General features: G+C 48.6%; 4 protein-coding genes across 4 annotated transcripts; all 4 read left to right on the top strand.

Annotated features, from left to right (window-relative positions):
* Positions 1-5,178: 5,178 nt before the first annotated feature.
* KY384_008754 (uncharacterized protein) lies at positions 5,179-6,417 on the top strand (the record flags this gene model as incomplete). The annotated part of the gene is made up of 1 exon (XM_044817241.1): positions 5,179-6,417. One exon carries the CDS (start codon positions 5,179-5,181, stop codon positions 6,415-6,417), a length of 1,239 nt encoding a protein of 412 aa, XP_044665836.1.
* A 2,087-nt stretch (positions 6,418-8,504) lies between these two features.
* KY384_008755 (uncharacterized protein) lies at positions 8,505-9,814 on the top strand (the record flags this gene model as incomplete). Its single annotated transcript, XM_044817242.1, has 2 exons — positions 8,505-8,525; positions 8,714-9,814. 2 exons carry the CDS (start codon positions 8,505-8,507, stop codon positions 9,812-9,814), a joined length of 1,122 nt encoding a protein of 373 aa, XP_044665837.1.
* Positions 9,815-12,525: 2,711 nt separating this feature from the next.
* KY384_008756 (uncharacterized protein) lies at positions 12,526-14,584 on the top strand (the record flags this gene model as incomplete). The annotated part of the gene is made up of 2 exons (XM_044817243.1): positions 12,526-13,356; positions 13,406-14,584. The coding sequence occupies 2 exons, from the start codon at positions 12,526-12,528 to the stop codon at positions 14,582-14,584; spliced, it is 2,010 nt and encodes a 669-aa protein (XP_044665838.1).
* Positions 14,585-16,661: 2,077 nt separating this feature from the next.
* On the top strand, positions 16,662-18,050 carry KY384_008757 (uncharacterized protein; the record flags this gene model as incomplete). Its single annotated transcript, XM_044817244.1, has 1 exon — positions 16,662-18,050. One exon carries the CDS (start codon positions 16,662-16,664, stop codon positions 18,048-18,050), a length of 1,389 nt encoding a protein of 462 aa, XP_044665839.1.
* Positions 18,051-18,599: the final 549 nt, after the last annotated feature.

Below are 18,599 nucleotides of genomic sequence, written 5' to 3' on the forward strand. Positions count from 1 at the left end.
GAGTTCTGACGTGACAATGCTCACAGCACATAGAAGATGTCGTAAACATAAAGAGTATTCCCATCAATGCCATTGTATTGTTCCAGTGCTCCTGAATCAAAACCGACTTTGTATGACGTTCCTCCTCTTGCAGCGAGGACCGCCCACTAGTCCGGAGTCACTGTATCCTTCTTGTGACTAGCTTTCAGTCCCGGCAATCAGAGACTGAGATGCCTTTCCGTAACTTTGGACCCTCCTCGCTATACTCTAAACTCTCTAGGAGTGAGCCTCGTGAGGACATTAAAGTGGCTACCCACAGCCGTGACCATGGAAGCGAGGGAGGGTCGGCACGCCTTCCATCGCGCCATGAGCATGAGGGACTTGGCAATGGCACGGAATGCAGCGATTCCGGAGACTGGATTGATTTAGCGGATCGATCTCGCAGGGATGAGTCTCCAGCCAGAGCCGGCCAGGAGACCGAGCAACGCCGAACTCGTCAGACTCCAGTCGATGAAAGACGAGACCAGCCAAGCCGATTCACAACGGACCTGTTCAGTACTACTCGAAATCAATTGAATCACACCCTGTTGCAGCGCGAAGGACGCCTCAGGGTCCCATCCAGAAGCCCGAGTCATAGCGACTGCAGCTGCAATACTCGAGGACGCAACGCTCACCATGTTCTCTGTCCTCGTCATGAGGATGACATCGACAAATCGACGCGCCTCAATTCACGAGGTTACCCCACTGTAGACCACAAAAAGTCAGGTAAGAGTGGACCTGGAAAGCTGTACTACTCTGACGAGGATAGCGATGAAGACGATGAAATGTACTATCGTGGAGGAGGGAGGGCTACCCAGCGCCGGCATTACCCTTGGTAAGTGCTCCGATTGGAGGTCACTTTGCATGTGAGTCTCGTAGCACTGAAGCCGCAGATATAGATCATCATCATAGAGTATCAGGAACTTAGGAAAAAAGGCTTTTTACTCCCATGCAAAGGTATCCATCACAAACGGCGAGTACAATCACAGTCATACGCTATCCTAATCTTACACGCCTTGTAAATTCTAAGACAAATCGATTCTCGACCCCTCGTTCTCCAAGCCAAGCATCTATACCCCTCGTCTCAACGCCAGACTCAAGCAGGACAATCATTCAGCTGTGTCCTTGAGATAGACGTGCAGCCATCGTCACCTATTCTGCAAGGCCAGCAGCTAGGAACTGGCTCAAATTGACAGCAGTTGCCTACGTTGCTATGCGAACGTCAGTAAAAAGCTCAATCTCAGTGACAGATGGGAACCTATGATCCTACTTGTCCGGGTTGGCATGGTTGTAGCAAAGCTGTGGCCCCTTTGAAATCACAATCGTTGTGAAAGCCATTAGGTAGGCATGCAGAAGGGCGAAGACCTACATCGTGATGAAATTGCTGGTTGAAAAAGCTAGCTGAAGTGGAGGTGAGTGTTTCGATATCTTTCGTGAGAGTCATGTCTGATTGACCACGATAGAAGCGTATCTTATACATTTTCCACACTCATTGTACGATTTCACGATAAAGCCTACAATACGGGTGCTACAGGCATAAGACTCACGTCTACCCTGGCGACTTTTGAAAAAAAGAGTCTGTCGACTACCTCGAATCCCGCTCCGATAAGCTTGAACCCAATCGCTAAAGATGGATCTATGTTGCGACACAAAGGATTGCCGTGGCACAGCCCAAAATACTGGAGAGTCAGCAGCGGCTCTTACATACGGGAAGATAATTTATACAGAGATGGGATAAGCATATTGTCAACGTGCTGCGGGCCTCTGCACCAGGGCAAGAAGCTCTTCTCGATCGAGGATGATTGGACCATGAGATGCATGAATAGTCCGAGACGCATCTCGGTATCGATTGACCCACGAGAATCCGGAGTCCCGAGTCTCGAGTCGCTTCCTGCCAAAAAGAACTTTTTGGTCTTTACACTGTTGCAACTCAAGTCGTGACCATTTCCTGCAATACACCTCGAAACGACGATTTGCGGCGAACTCGGCTGTCTGATGAAGCCTGGCACATGGGGGCACAACCCGCGCCCTACGATGCTGCCTCTTTCGGAAAAGATGAACAGTAACATGGGTTTCATTGATAAAATGGGCGAAATCACTATCTATGAATGCTTTTCGCCTAGTCAAAGCCCTAAGTAATGGGTGAAACGGTCAAATCTTGTCACTGTATCTGTATGCTCCACAACCACAGCCACGACTTACCTACGCACCAGCCTGCGCTCAGCATCTACATTGCGGCGTTCGCCACATATATGTACTTTACAGCCTACGGTCTATTCCAGCGAAGATCAGGCTGGTACACGTCCTGATTGTTTGCAACCACGACTCAACATTGGAACCCCTGAAAATTATGCTCACCTCCCTGCAGTTGAGCGTTGATCTTGAACCCACGTCTTTGGCTCGGATTGGGGCTGAGTCAAAATATTTGGGACCTTATTCAGGTACACTAAGACGACAGTTCGACTTGCTGACAGCCGTGCTAGCATGCTCTACACCATAAAAAGAATGATCTTCGGTCTGTATTGTGCGCACGGTGGCCTCATCCTGCAAAAGAAAACTACGGACGCACGCAAAGGCAGTTTTTTTGGATAATTCTTCGAAGGCAAAATTAAATTATATGGGCAAATGATAAATTCCGAACTAAAACGCCCTGCAAGATAATCTACAATCCAACTGAACATCGCCCTTCTTGGCAGTCAACTCATGAGACATTTCCTTCGCCGTCTTATGATCATCTTTCGAAGCAAAATCCACATCATGAGGTTTATCAGGCAGACGACCTTTGCAACCATGACTGGGTGTCTTCTATTTACTGTGAGTATATCAGATTGGTAATCTCTGAAAGGAACATTCCCAGGAATCCCAGTCCTTTCTAGTACATTGTGAGTCCGCTCCACATAGTGACGACCAACCAGCCTTCAATCTAAGAGAGAGAAGCCTCGCTCCCAAGGAACTCGTCAAAGGGTGGGCTTGACAAGAGGATCAACTGGGACGCCAAGGGACAAGCTTGCGGCTAAACCACTGCCATGCACGGCACTCACCAAGAAGCGCTACTGATATTTTTCAACGGCGTCAAACGTCGATCTGTACAAGACATCAGCTACATCCTCCACGACGTTTTCGTGGCGTCGACAATTATACGTGCATAAAGGTCCTTGACATCTCTTCCGGAATCACTGACTTGTTGGTGGATCACGACACCGGTGGTATTGGCATTCCTGTGGAGATACTTTCGAAGCGGTCTGGAGTGCTTGAAGTGCTAGCGGTGGCACGGCTGATATCACCATTGAATCTGACAAGGGGACTAGGACGGCTCAATTTTCAGCGAGTGATGAGGGTTGGACATATCCTGTTGATATTGACACTGGTCTTTGCGATTCTAGAAGACTTGAACAGAACGAAGGTTGGAGATTATGCATTCTCATGTACAGACCCGCTCTCGCAGAAATCCTCGCCAGAACCCGAGAGATCAAAAAGTGTTCCCGCTTGATTAATACTTAAAGTAAGCCAAATCGACTAAAGGCCCAGGAAGTACGATTTTCCCCCAACCAATCTCAGCCGCGTAATCAAGCCTCGATGATCTCACAAGAGTTGCAGTTGAAAGGCCTACATTCAAATTATCTGTTTTAGAGTGACTCGATTCTCTCCAACAAGGGTTTGCGTATTAACACGATGAAGTACTCTAGACATCCAGTTTCTCAATGCTGACTCCTTCCAAACATGCACGGTATGTCCAAACAACCTGCTGCGAAATCATCAATCATATCGATACTCTATTTATGTTGCAACCCCCTTGCACAGCATACATTGCGTTGTGTTTGACGTACCACCCGTTGAACTGACTTGAGTACGGCAAACAATGATGACCTAGGAGAACTGTCATTTAAGAACAGAAAGCCTGGTAAGGGAACAACAAAGGTTCTCTTAAATCTCGCAACTTAATGTATCGCCAGTGTACAATGTTGCCAAGTTGTCTCGCGTGAGAAGATTTGAGTGTAGATTTTGGTCCACTTAATACCGTGTTTGTGGTCTGGTGGTTGATTATATGCTGGGAATCTACAAACACGTACATGCTCACACAGTTTGACGAGCTTAGTGTCAATCTTTGATCAATGCCCTCTGCAACACATGATAGCCTTAAGGCTTTGAGGAATCCGTATATGTCACGAACACGAGAGTATCACGAAGATGAGTGTTACTTTACTTGGCCGCGCTGTGTGAAAAGAGGTTAGTGTCAAGAGATCGTATTGGCCGACTAAGACTTCTCGATAAGTGTCGGGACTAAGATAGAAAGGTGGAGCCCTAAGCTTTTTCTCTTTCAATCTTCTCTCCCATTTCTCTTCTCATCTCACCTTCTTGCACATCCTACATTATCAAAGCTTTGAACAGTCTATCAAAAGTTTGAACCACGTATCGAGCTTTCAGCATCTTTACTTCATCAAGTTCAGTACCATCCATCATCGACTAGGGCCTAGTATATCACCATCCTCTACAACCCAACCATTTCCATCCGATGTCTTGTAGAGAACCCTTGAAATACTCTCCGAACCATCACGACATGAACATGAATCGATACTCTCGTTCGGAAATTCCCTCTCCGTTATATGACCATCGGTATGGAGAAGCGTTAAACAATCTCTCGCCGTATGACGAAGCTGAAGTACCAACAACGTTTCTATCGCCTGCATATGGTTCACCCACCGAAGCAACGTACGGTATTCCCCCTACTCTTCCTGGTCAAAAATCGACAGTTCGAGCTCAGGAAGGTCGGACATCGCCATCCTTTGCACCAAATCATACCTTATCCTCCTTTATTACGCCGTCACCTTATGGACGACCATCCCAGATCCATTATGCGGGCAATCATTCTAGAAGTGCACACAACGTGGCACCCAACGATGGAGCCTTCGAAGCAGCTTGGAGGTCACGACCTGGAGAAGGATACCCAGAGTCCCCCCGCCGTTTGTGCCCTCCACTCCAAACCCTGGAGGATACCCTTCGAGAGAGTATCAGCACAAACATAGTATCCCCACACAGTCTCCGCTACTCTCGAGACCTATCATTAGCTCGCCCGTTTTTACAACGACACAGCCGTTCGATCTGGGATCTCCCAAAATCACGATCCCCTCACCGCTATGTACAAAGCCTCTAGAAAAGTCGATGTCGGTCATCGACCATTTCAACTCTCGATTTGAGAGGCAGAGTAGACCGTCATCGCCTGATCTTCGTCAGAACTATGGTAAGGACATTTCTGAGGAGCAAAAGAGTAATCATGAGAAAGAAGTAGCACCCAATGATTCTCGTGCCCAGTATCAGAAGGAAGATAATTCTGGCGTCAAACGAAAGAGAGTGTTTGAGGAAGATGAAGATGCAAGGAGGATAGAACGGACTCGCTATGGAGGCCCGACTGGTGGACATTTAGAGCCTGATGATACTGGAAATGCCGCAATTCAAACAGGAACAAACCCTGGCTCGTCAGTTGCTACTTGTTCAGAGGAGGAAATGGATGGAGATGAGGAGATACCTCCACCAAAAGCAAGTGATTACGAAGTGGTCGACTTCATCCTTCTATGCAAAATTTGCAACAAGAAGGTAAAGGGTTCCAAAGTCGACCAGCACAATAGTTCGGTCTTGCATAAACACCTGGCAAAGGCCAAGAAATACCAGAAAATCACAAGCATGGTAGGATCAACATCGAATGGTCGGACTCTGGACCTTCCAAGAATGAACCCACCTCTTTCTCCCCCTCACTCCTCTGACGCGAGGCATGCGCCAAGTCCACCTTTGAAGAAGCGAAAGAAAAATAGCCTGCCAGCTGCACGGAATATCATAGTGTTTGAAGATTCGGAAGCTCCTATCTCGTCAACAGACTCCAGTCAGACAAGCTTTCACTCATTTCCTTCGATCGAGCCAGACAGCTCGTTTGATCAAGAGAATGTCCGGTCAGCTGCCGTCCACCATCCAACTCCAGTCGCGGGTGGAAATACCAGTGACAATAACGACGAGCCTGACAGCTCTGAAACGGTGGGCCGCGAAACGCTTAGTGATATCACCCACGACCTCAATACCACACTTCGACGTGGTAGAAAGGGTGGTGCACGTCGTCGTCGTCGTGGAGTCGTCGATCCCACCGCGCCACGCATGGGGCAGAGTACGCAGACCCCCGCCGCAACGATTAGTGGTGGTATCTCATCACGGTATCCTGCACGCGTGCATCGGAGACCTCAAGTTGTAGTACAAGACTCCCAAGAAACAATAAATGAAGACGAGGAAGATGTGGATATGAGCTTCGACGGCGGCTCCTACGTCACACAGACCGCACGAAGACAATCACCTCGACTATCAACACGCCGCCGTCGTCAAGACCGACCAACGGTACTTGGCTCACGCCGACAGTGAGTCGACAGCGGTCGAAGGGGAGTGATCGAGAAGTGGTGGGGTTTGCAAGGTCGAAACGGCGGATCTGAGATACATCGATAGTCATCCTTCTTTAGTAAGGAGACGCTGGAAATTTAACCACGGAGTTTTATGGGTCTGCGTCCACTGCAATCGGATTTGGTCGTCCAGCTAATTGTCAGCTGGGTTATTCATACTGGGATTTGGAAACAATGGGACTTGTCTGAGTTTTTGATATTCTCCGAAATGTAAGAGCAAATGTTGAGCAAGGACTGTCGGAAAACGAGTGATGGAGGGAATGTCTTGGAATGAGAAGAGGTATTGAGCTACATGACTCTCTTACAGTTTGAGTGCAAAGCTGGGAGTTGTTGATGAGTGAGGAGCATCTGGGATACTATCAATGGAGATACATGGAAGTTGAGGCGCGATTGAGCTATATACAACACTTCTTCAGCTTGATCAAAAGGCTGAGAGTGATTGTTGAGCGAGGAACATCTGGGAAACCATCAATGGAGATACTTGAGAAGTAACATGGTATTGAGCTACACAACATTCTTACAGCTTGATCAAAAAGCTGGGAGTGATTGATGAGCGAAGCTGAGCTAGCGTACTGAAAGTGGATGGGTTTGGAATATGGGAAATTGTCGACATTCATGGTGTTCCTGCAGAATGTTTGAAAAGCTGGTAGAAAACGGACGGCAAGAACGAAGTTGGATGGGAGGAAACATTAGATGGGCTTGGAAAAGCATATACTGGAAGTGGGGGTCTGCATTTAGGGGAAATTGTTGGAAGTAGTCATGCGAACTTGCAACCGCCTGTATGCTTTGGTTACTATCTAGATACTCAATTTCTCATGAATACATTTAAGCACTGAAACACTCAGTCTCAAATGCGTTATATTATTACCAACTTCAAGCCAAATTATCTCTTTGACAGCAAATGTATATCCACCCTTTGTTGTAGGACCAAAGTTAACGCTAAGCCTAGCACCTTTTTCCACTCTGGGCTTTTTCCAGGGGGCTACCAGGCCGGCTTCACAATTACTCATTCATTATTGCTGTTCCTTCCTCCAAGGATTGACCACGATGCCATGCCCACCATTGCAGCGGAACAGCGACGTCCTTCTGAATTGGTTACCTACATCCGAGGGGAGCCGTCGGGTGATCTGTTAGGTGAACCGCTTTAGTACAAGTTTGAAACCCTTTCGAAAGTCTTCCTGTCTTGCTCGAGCTCGTGATTGATCGTTATCTCAAGATGTTAGCGTGTTCTAATTTCCGTTGGCCCGTTGTGGTCAAGGTTCACTGGATATTTACGCACAGACAGTGTTTTACCTAGATGATTTTGTCTTCCAGGGCCCGTGATGTTTCGTGATTCCAGACCCTCTTCTAATGATAGCAGAAAGTAGAGAGCGGTGAGGTATCTACTGCTGTCGAACTGTGAAGCTCGAGGTTTCTGCTTACCCAGGTGCTTGAAGCCGGCTTAAAGAGCCTCATTTCGGGACACCTCATCCGATGTAGCTTATCAGTGAGCTAGTAGAAGCCTAAGATCATTGGCCCTTTATGGAAAGCGGTGAATGGTGATGAAGTGGGTGTGGGGGTCTTTCTTAAAACACGTGGCCAGTGCCTATATGATCTAGACGGGGCTACTCTTGCATTTTACAACGTAACTGAAGGATCCTGGCCTAATTCACCTGACCAGGAGGCGTAGAACCGACCTTTCTTTGCCCCTTCCAAGTAAATGGCGTCGGCAGCGTAGCCGGTCAGAAGTACCGCGTTTCGGCTTGTGACACATCCATTGCTCTGTTTGCTTCATCTTGTGTACGACGAGCACCTAGCTCATCCATGCTTCAGAACTCGTACATCTTGCTGTAGACTACTTGAACAGTTTATCGTAGCTCCACAGTATACCAGAGCACGCAACTCATGTCATAGGCCTCATTAACAACGTCTCCTGGTTCTAGCATCCACCAGAACACGCACATCGTGACATACACTTCGTGAAAGTCATCCCATAGCTCTGCTGCGTACCAGAGCCGGTATTCCTTGTCAGAGACTACATGAACGATGTCCTGCAGGCAATTCGAAGCACACATGGAGGTGGACGATTCAGAGGTAAGCTACAATCCTCCACTCTCTCCCAAGCCACAAGAGTGTCCGAGCTCGGAGCCAAAGAAGTAGGCGCGTTTTGTAGATGGCCCCTCACAATGACAATCACAACAAGGAAGACGAGGAGTGTATGAGAACGCGGCATTTGGAGGGAATCTCGTCGCGCTAGTGTCACATGGGCTAATTTCCAATAGCAGGAGTATGACGAAGAGGTTCTCTTTGCTGATGACGAAGCATCAGAAGCAAATTCAGAGCAGACAGAACACAGTAAATCAGACCAGCAACAATCGCAATCGCACCGCTTCGGAGGTTCTCGCAGTGAACAAGCACCAGCAGAATTGCTTCGGCGCTTCTCTCACCCACAGCACAGCAGTCAGCATCCAACATCAGGACCAACAAGGCCGCCCGTTCAAGCACGCCCACCTACCTTGCATTACCCTTTTGACCCTCACAGAACTGATCCAACTGGCTTTTCACAATATGAAACTCCGTATGCTCCGTCTGCCGCATCTCATACATATGGCACTACCGGTACAACGCAGCCAGCCATGCTTCCAGGGATGTTAGATCCCAATGATCCATCAATGATGAGAGGGTTCAATCCGACTCGCACGCAGTTAGAGAACCCTTATGCAACTATACAGACTGTACACGGGAGACCGCAGCAGCAATATGCTGGTACTAGGGACGCCCATTTCGCTAGCTCGCAGCAGGCTAATCGGTATGGAACTTTGCAGAGTATACCAGAGACGCCGTGGCAAACAGATACCACTGGAAGGGATGCCAGCTCGCAGCCAGGTCGAATTCCTACCAGGGAGCCAAGCAACGAGTTGGCGAAGGTTCCGCCTCACGCAATCCTTAAATCCAATGATCCTGACGACCCATACTGTAAGTTCTGCGAGAAACGGATAGCCTCTACTCATTGGCAATCCCATATTCAATCGCCGCAGCACATCGGCAATTTTGAGCGTGCTAGGCAGACGACAGGCTTTGGGGAGCGGTCTCTGGGACCAACCGGTCCTACGCAGAGAGGGAAGTGGTGCGAGCTCTGTGGAGTTGAGATCCTGTCAAAAAACTGGACCCAGCACAAGAACAGCCTCACCCACTTGGGCAAGGTACGACCTGGGGTTCCAGCGACACCAGAACCAGACCCGGACCCCCCAAGGGGAAATACAGGAGATGTGAAACCTGTAAGACAGATATCACGTCCTCTCACTGGCTCCAGCATACTTCATCGCAAAAGCATCAAAATCTTACAGCTCACGGGGAGCAAGTTGCCCGTGAGCAAGAACTAGACGACGAAGCCATGCTGCGGTGGGATACCAGATACTGCCCAGTTTGCGACGAGCGAGTACCCAACCGAGCGTGGGAACGCCACATCAATACGGCGTTACATGTGCACCAACTTTGCTCTCACAATGGCGTGGCTTGTAATAATGGATGTCCGTTTTGCCAGAGACAAACCTGAAAGACGCCCACGACCTCAACTCTACCACCACAGGCCGGATGCCGAGCATGGGTGACCATCAGTGATGGCTTTTTTGGGGATACCCTTTGCTACTGTTCTAACACCTGCATTGCACGACGTTTGCATTCAAATGAAAGCCTCTTGAGCGAAGACATAAGGCGGGAAAAGTATGATAGAGATTGATTTCTGTGGTCACGTTTGCTTTTGTTGACTATTGAAGAATGCTCATACCTGGCGGTCGACAACGGTCGGACAAGAGGACAGTGCAACAATATGGAAGGAAAGGGGTCTACTTACGGCAGGAGTGCCCCTGAATTTTGGCTGACTAATCGAGTCCCTGCCAAGATCTGGGTAGATCACGGAAAATCCGGTCTCCGAAGGACTGTCGAGAAACATGCAAGAGCGAGTTCATGGGATGATATCCTTTCTGGTTGCTGTGCAGACTCACAGACTCATCGACGGCATGGGGTGGTACAGACCATTGCGAGATGCATAGGCAGGTGCATGTTTCAACGGCAGAACTGGCTCACGATCTGCGCCTTCTCAGCTTCAATGATACTTGGTCAGCAGGTCTGGATTTCACATTCTTGCGGCCTCAGATTGATGCAGTAAAGTAGCCCAGTTGCTAGTGAGGCTGAGAGACTCTGATATCATGCTGAGGTCGAGTTCACCTTGCATTGCACATTCAAACACTTGACGAATCATGATCTTTCCCCTATCGAGTACTTCCCACTATGTCCCGCCCTCCGAGTCTCATACTTTCTCTTGACGCTCTGCATATACTTTTGACTCCACCTGCGCCTAATACACCAATGGTGTCCATGGTCTGAAGCCCTACAGACCTCTGCCGTTGCCTGATTTATCAATTCCTGCCCTTCATCGTCGGAATCGGATGGAAAGAGTTTAGGCTACCTCGTAAACCAAGCCCTTTCTAGTCTAGCTTTGATGATTACGTGAACAAGGCGGTAAGTGCTCCCCTGGAGATGTTGCTCTACTTTCAAGATGGTCTCTCGATGACCGCTGTCTAGTCTGGGCCTACGGGGCTGCAGTCTGGCTCTAGAAGATATACTAAACAGGTCCCCGGAGAGAAAAGGGTCTCCATAAGGCTTACAGCAATACAATGCATGGTGAAATACGAGTTATCTTATTTCGAAAGGCATGGGAAGTGATGCTTGGAGGAGACTTCGCATGACTTTTGGTCAACTTCAGTGAAAACACTATCACGAAAAGCCTCGCCGATTTCCAGACATCGAAGAATGCGTTCGTGATCGACAAGCTCGTTGGATAAATACTGACACTGCTCAGCGAACGTAGCAAACAGCTAGGACATTCAAAAAGGGTGTGGGAATACTGAATGACAATAGCACGAGACAAACTTGACTCACAATCTCAAGCGGTACCTCTTCATGTGGGCTCTCGGTGATGGCTCAATAATGCTGGTGTCTTTGACGGTCTTCATCTTGCGGCCGACGCTTGGATCCTCAGATTATCATTTTGACCAAGGCGGCCGAACGCTGACGCATAAGATCCTTCGAGCCCGCTGATAGCTGCTTTGATAAGGGAAGGAACAAACGACGCCTATATTCTCTTGTAATCATTCTGTATTCAAAAGCTAAGGCAGGGTGTAAGGCAACGAGTTGCTAGGCTCTGGTTATCTTGTACCTCCAAGCTCTTCTGTAATGGCAGCAACGCTCGACGTTGATCTTCCTAAAACATCCTAGCGAGTTCGCTTTCCCAATGACATTCATATTTTTGATCTCGAGAACCTCGGGCAGAATTCTGTTGGAAGAGTCCTGGCTCTCAGTTCCTTCAAAGCCATGTATGATAGGTGAGTTGAAATATGTAGGTCGCCTCGGTTGATGCCGAGAGCACTCCACGTCGAAAAGATACGCTTATGCGACAAATTCCCATCCGCAGTGAGCAGGTCTTGCCATTGCAGAATACCTAAGTCTCAAGAAAGGAGGACAGTCAGAGAGAGACACGCTGTGGTTTTCAGATGTGCACAAGGAAGTCAGCAACAGTCAAGTAAAAATGATCGTCGCCATGCTTCACTCGGGTAATATTCTCGCCAACAGCAGCACTTCATCTCAAGCGTGTCAGTCTATTGGCTTCTTTTGACATTGCTAGACCTTTCGCCTCTGCCTGCTGGCGATAGTTGTCGTCTTCGCAGACTTGAATAGTACTGCATTACGGCCAGGTGAATGAGGCAGCGAGAGTGATATGGAGTCATATGCCAACCATTGGAACATCGAAGAAGAACTGTAGGAGAGATGTAAAGGGGCTGTCTTGGCATACTACTGAGATCTTCGAGCCTTACTCATTCCTAACTAAGCAGATCACCGATTCGCTCGGTAAGCACGAGGACCCTTCTGATAGGGCTGTGAAATCTGTGAGGCAGCATTGTCGAAGCTCAACCGGCTTTCTGCGCTCGGCGCTCTGCGCGCCGTTGCAGTTCCATTGTAGCTATCCACAATCGCTGCTCATGCTTCCGCTTCTTCACCAAAAGGAGCTACCGTTTTCCCTTGAACGCCAGTTCACATGGCTCTCGACAGCGGCCTACCGGCCCTCCTATTTGATGCTCCAAGTGACCACAAAATGCTCCGTCATAGGTCGCATCCGCCGTACCAAATGATGAATGGCAGTCCTTTCAGGAGCATATGGAATGAACCTCTGACAAGAAAGCAAGTCTTACAATTCATAGCTCATGTCATCAAGAGGACTGGGGCATGCCAAAGCCCGCGTACTTCGACATTTGACAGCCAAAATTATCTGGTACGGAACCTCAAGAGACTTTGCGTGCGAATGGAGAAGTCAGCTAATTCGAGACAGACACAATACCTCCTCATCAGCCCTCCTGTCACGTCAGATGCCTTGAAACTCCCAAAGCTAAGCATAAAGAAGGTTTTCTCGAAAAGAACTTCTTCTCTTCCTCCGAGAAGTAGAAGTAGAGCTACACCGGATGGCGACGTCAGTAGATGGGATGGTCGACGGGATAAAGTAGAACCGAACGCGGGTCACATCAGCTTCGTGCCCTTATTGACAGGCGATGGACTCGAAACTGCCAACGAAAGACCGATGATAGAGTCTGATCCGGAGATGAACAAAGTAGCGAATATCAAGCGCCCAGAGACATCAACAATTGGTTCCCCTATATATCCAAACTATATCCTCCTTGGCCGTCGTCGTTGGATGGACAGGAGTTGGATATGGATGGAACTTGAAAGCACCAGGTTTGAATCTGACCGAGAGTTTTTCAAGGCATTGCAGCAGTCACGTCTGAAAAAAGGGTGTGGTATTACTCCCATCCAATTGGTCCACCAATCTGTGCGAGAATACTTAACCAACGTAGTATCGATAAATTATGTCAAGGTCAGGTCTCGAAACCAAGCTTTACATTCCTTTGCTGATTAGGACCTAGGTCGCCATCGTAAGTGTCACCAATCATGAACAAATCCGAGTTGTAGAATCACCCAGCCTTCCACCAGAAGAAGAGAGAGGGAACTATCTACCGTGTGGACGAGACTTCACTTTTCTGCCTCCGATCAGTCCTCACAGCCTAGCGCATTATTACAACAATCCAAACTGTACGACGGAGACAAGAAGATTGTTGGACAGAATACCTAAGAAACTCTCTTCTCCCATCATGCCAGGTCGCCAATCTTTGTCATCGGAAAGATCGGTCGCATGGGGTATCGAAACCTACGAGGAGTTGCGCACTGGACCTGTGATCTGTGCTGCTATATCAACCTGGGTTGCAACGTCAACGTTGCTGGTAGGGCTGAAGTTTGAAAGAAATTCTCTCGATTCCTATATTTTTGCCCTGGCTGAAGTTGCAATAATTTTATCGACTTTTGCATTGGCTGGGTGGATCTGGAAACTCCTATATGACAGGAGAGTAAAGCTGGCGAGAGAGCTGAGGCTCCTGATTAGTAGATTCACAGCTAAGTCTACAAAATCTGTCAGCAGATCTTGGATATGTGGGGCGTGTGGCAATTTGGTCACTGGTTCAACAGACGAGGATGTTGAGCATGCAGGCTCAATCGGGCTAAACAGCATCCAAGCGCAGGTGCCAGTGACATGGGGTCCAACTGAGCCTATCTACTACTCTGGAGATCAGCATGGGTTCAAAGGTGGAACACTTTCATTGCCTCCACCAGCTACGCACAGTGCTAGCGGAAGGCAAGGGCTTGGGACGAAAGGCGGAGACCGAACAGCGCAAGGAATCAATATGGCGCGTGTCACAAACACTGTTCAGCAACGGCCAAGAATAAAACCACCGAAGGCTTGTGCAAGATTTCTCATCTGTGCCAATACAGGCTCAGACAACCTGCCTCGCTTCCACGAGAAGCTGATCTCTCGCACACTCAATGACGAGAAATTTTTCGAATACCTAAAGAGCTTGAAGCGTTCTAAAAAGAGCCTTTTCAAGCCCTCGAAATGGTTCACTGGAGTCGTTGCCATCAATTATGTGGCGATTGAAGTGCTCGACGATGGTCATGTCTCTCTGCTGGAACGGCCTGGATACGCCCCCCTTCACGTGCAAAAGACTACTACCCTTGCAAAGAACGCCAGAACATCAACGGCTTCTCGACTTTAGCCGGTTGTTTCCATCCTCTGCCAAGTGATCTTTTGCTACAGATGTACTGGCGCCCAAAGCTAGCTGGCACTACAACATACCACATCGACCGACTCACAAGAAAGCTCAGTGGTGCATTAACAAGGAACGAGCCGGATCAAACAGCATACGCATTGGAGTTGGAAGAGGGCATCATCTGGGCTAAAACCGTTGGAATCGGAAGTCTTCTACTCACATTCTGTGCTGGAATAGGCGCCGTTTTATCACATATATTTCACGACGTTCAGACGGGGGCTTCGATCGTGAGCTGTATGGTGCCAGTGACCATCTTTATTGCTACCACTTTGACTCAAAGCTTGCAACGCCTTCAGCCAGTCTATCCCTCAGCACCTGGCTGAACAGAAAAGACGGCGTTCTTGATAAGCTTGTGGGGTTAAAAAAGATGTTCAGAGTAACGAAACAACGACCCGCCCAGTAGCCACTTTTGCAAGCCATGACGGACATCGAATGGCGACAGGATCACTTGCCGCTCGCTTTGAGTCATTTGACTCCTGAAAAGCAGGAGTATATCATTGATCTGGGAGCTAGGGCGACGGAGACAACCCGGTTCACAAACCGACTGAAGCCCTCTCGGGATTGCTCTGAATTGTGCAGAGAGTTGACAGCTAGTACGCACACATTGTCTTGCCAATAACATCGAGGCGATCCTTCTGTCACAAGATGAACTCAACGGTGGGACCGTCAGCAAAAGAGATGTCGTGCTCAAGCTTTTGACAGCGCCGGTCGTCAACCTTATCTCAAGTGTTGTTGGAACAGCGTGTTGGATTCGTGCCGACTTAGCCGACCCCTGAGGTCGTCCCATCAAACCTCTTTTGCTCTAGTCTGATCGCCAAATGCTATCATCGACAATCAAGGAGCTTCGGTAGGATTCAAGAAAGATTTTTACAATCCCTTTTTGCTATCTATTCTGTCGTCCGGCTTTTGTCCAAGCTGCAGACAGTGGACATGCGAACCTAGCTTGTACACTACGTTGATCTAACGAGTGTACCCAATAAACTGAGCAGGTGGTTGGAGCGGCAACATAATCCTCAATCTTGCAAGTATGAAACGGCCGGCTGTTATAGGAGCCACGCTCTGACATGTTTCAATATGCGCGTTGTGACTTCCCTTTAAATTGAGACTATTGAGACTAATGATACCACATTTACCATATGTCTCTATGCTGGAAGACGACGGCAGTCGTATTCTTGTTAACTAGTCGTAAGGACAATGGGGAAATAAAGGAAGTCCAGTACGCACTTAAGCGACCACTGCGGAAAAGGTAGTATTGGTCATATGCTGTCTATGTCAAGTGAAGTACTTCTAGGAACGGCTGAGCTGGTCACAAGGATATTGGCGACAATTGTTCGCCGAATGTGAGGGAGGAGCGTATTGCACATCTTGTCAGATAGCTTTAGAGGCCATCAAAGCGCAGTCGTCCAACGTGAGCTACGATCTATCTAAGTGTGTCTCGCTGAAGGCAATTGGATTTGATGAGCACCTCCCATAAATCACCAGTAGAATTTAATGCGAAGTACTCCTGATATCCGACCAAAACTTTACAAGACTGCGCGGTGTCGATTCAATGCATCAACATTCATCTCAACCCACTCGTTAGCTTATATATGAGCTTTTGCAAGTCGATTTACATGCAGATATTATACTCCGTCCAGTATGCACAAAATTGTGAAGGGAGTAATTCAGTTGTGCAGCAATGAAACATTAAATTCGAGCGCCAAGTCAAGTCACGTGTGCAGACGCGCCAAGACATCACGGGTCGCGTGAAGCTCTGTCGGCGAGCGGGGTGTCATTGAAAATTGCATCCTTCTTTTGCGTCGGCTTGTCCTGCACCCCTAGCAATCACCTCACATGCTCTACTTGGGCGACTATGACGATACAGACGGTCAATGACTCGAGTCATCGGCAATTGCAAGACATTGCAGGCACAATTTCCTCCGCGCGGAAAATCGTAGTGATTACCGGAGCAGGCATTTCTACTAATGCTGGGGTACCGGTTCGTGTCGATGATCGATCGCTTGTTGGTATATGAGCTCATCGAATGCAGGACTTCCGATCCAAGAATGGTCTCTACTCAAGCCAAGCTTCGTTGAAGCGATCACATTCGGACGCATTCAATGCTAGCCCAGTAAAGGAGAATGCACACCCACCACATCCCTCAAATATCAAAGCCAAAGATTTGTTCAACGCAAATCTCTGGAAAGACGATTCGAGTACCTCCGAATTTTATCGATTCATCTCCTCCCTCAGACAGTCCATTCATAAGGAGGCCTCTTCAACCACGGCTGCACATCGTTTCATTCGTACGCTACGTGATAGACAAAAGCTGGTCAGATGCTATACCCAGAACATAGACGGGCTTGAAGAGCAAATGGATCTTTCGACAGACCTCGAAAGAGGACAGGGTTACAGGTATCGCTTTTCGAAGAAAGTGTTGCAGAAGCCAAGGTCGTTCGCTTCGAGCGCCCCGGGAGGTGAACGCGATGGAGGGTGTGAGGTAGTACAGCTTCACGGAGATTTAGGCTCCCTCCGATGTACACTGTGCCAAAAAGTCATCGAGTGGGACTCAAAGCGCCATAGCTCTGCCCTTCTCAAAGGCAAAGCGCCGCGTTGCCCTTCCTGCACAGAGACAGACGACGTACGACAGGCACTAGGAAAGCGTGGCACGAGGGTAGGCACGCTCCGGCCGAACATCGTGCTATATGGCGAAGAGCACCCTTCAGCAGACGCCATTGGCAAAATCACAACTCACGACCTCACTCTCTATCCTGACCTTCTCCTCATACTAGGGACCTCCTTGCATGTTCATGGCTTGAAGACAATGGTCCGTGAATTTGCAAAAGCCGTCCACGCGCGTCCAGGTGGAAAAGGCAAAGTTGTCTTCGTCAATCTAACAAGGCCAGCCGAGAGTGTCTGGAAAGACGTGATCGACTATTGGGTCTGTATGGACTGCGACGCCTGGGTGGAAAAGACAAAAGAGTGCCGGCCTGAGATCTGGAAAATACAAAAGCAATTGAGCCCAAGCGTGAAGAAATGCAACAGCTCACCGCCATCGTCAAAGAAAGGGAAACAGTGGTTAGATGATGAAGCAGACAAAGAGAACATCCAGGTCATTCTCGACTCAGAGACTTCCCTCACCTCTTCACCGCCAGCCACACCAAAGGTTGTAGTCGCCACACCCAAGAAGCATAAGCCAGAGGACCAGCTTCAATACCGAGTCTCACCACTCAAGACGTCACTTCCAAACAGGAGGGTGAAAACTCGCGAGATCCCGGACTCAGATCCGCAGTCTTCGTTGCCAACACCACCCTCATCTGGAGACAATACGCCGAGGTCGACGAGAAAGCGCAAGGCTTTGACGGAAACCTACGAAGAGTGCCTTTTGACGCCATCAAAGAGGAGGAGAGTCGTAGAGGTGTGGGAAGATTAAGCGACAGAAATGTCGTTAGTTAGAGCTCAACTTTGGGGAGAAACAATTGCATGTTCAGGCAGACAGCATGAGTACCGCTATCATACCGTTCGAAGCGCTTGAAGGCAGCAGAGATAAAACGAAGAAGGAAATTGCAGGATCGTATTAGCTAGAATTCTATCTGAGAGTCAAAAGAAATATGTGTTCGTACAGTCATCAAAAGCATCAAGCATGTCATCAAAAGCCACCGCATAGCCCTCATAAGACCACCGTGTATTCCGTCAACCTCCTCACCAGAGTCGTCATATTATTTCGCGTCAGCGCCCCTGCCATTGTTGCTTCTTGCAAAAATCCTCAACAGCTAACCCATCTCGTAACACCAACTCCCTCAGCCGACCTAGTAATCGTCCCTCCGTCCCTTACTCCTCCTCCTCTCCACGCGCTCATAGTACCTCCCATCATCATACTCATCAACCTCATACTTGCTCCCCCTACCCCCATCTCTCTCATAGCCCCTATCAACATGACTCCTACTCCTCCTCTTCTCCCTCTCCCTCTCCCGTTCCCTAT

Source organism: Bacidia gigantensis (assembly GCF_019456465.1).
Source record: "Bacidia gigantensis strain McMullin 20006 chromosome Unknown contig_304, whole genome shotgun sequence".
In the NCBI taxonomy this organism is placed as follows: domain Eukaryota; kingdom Fungi; phylum Ascomycota; class Lecanoromycetes; order Lecanorales; family Ramalinaceae; genus Bacidia; species Bacidia gigantensis.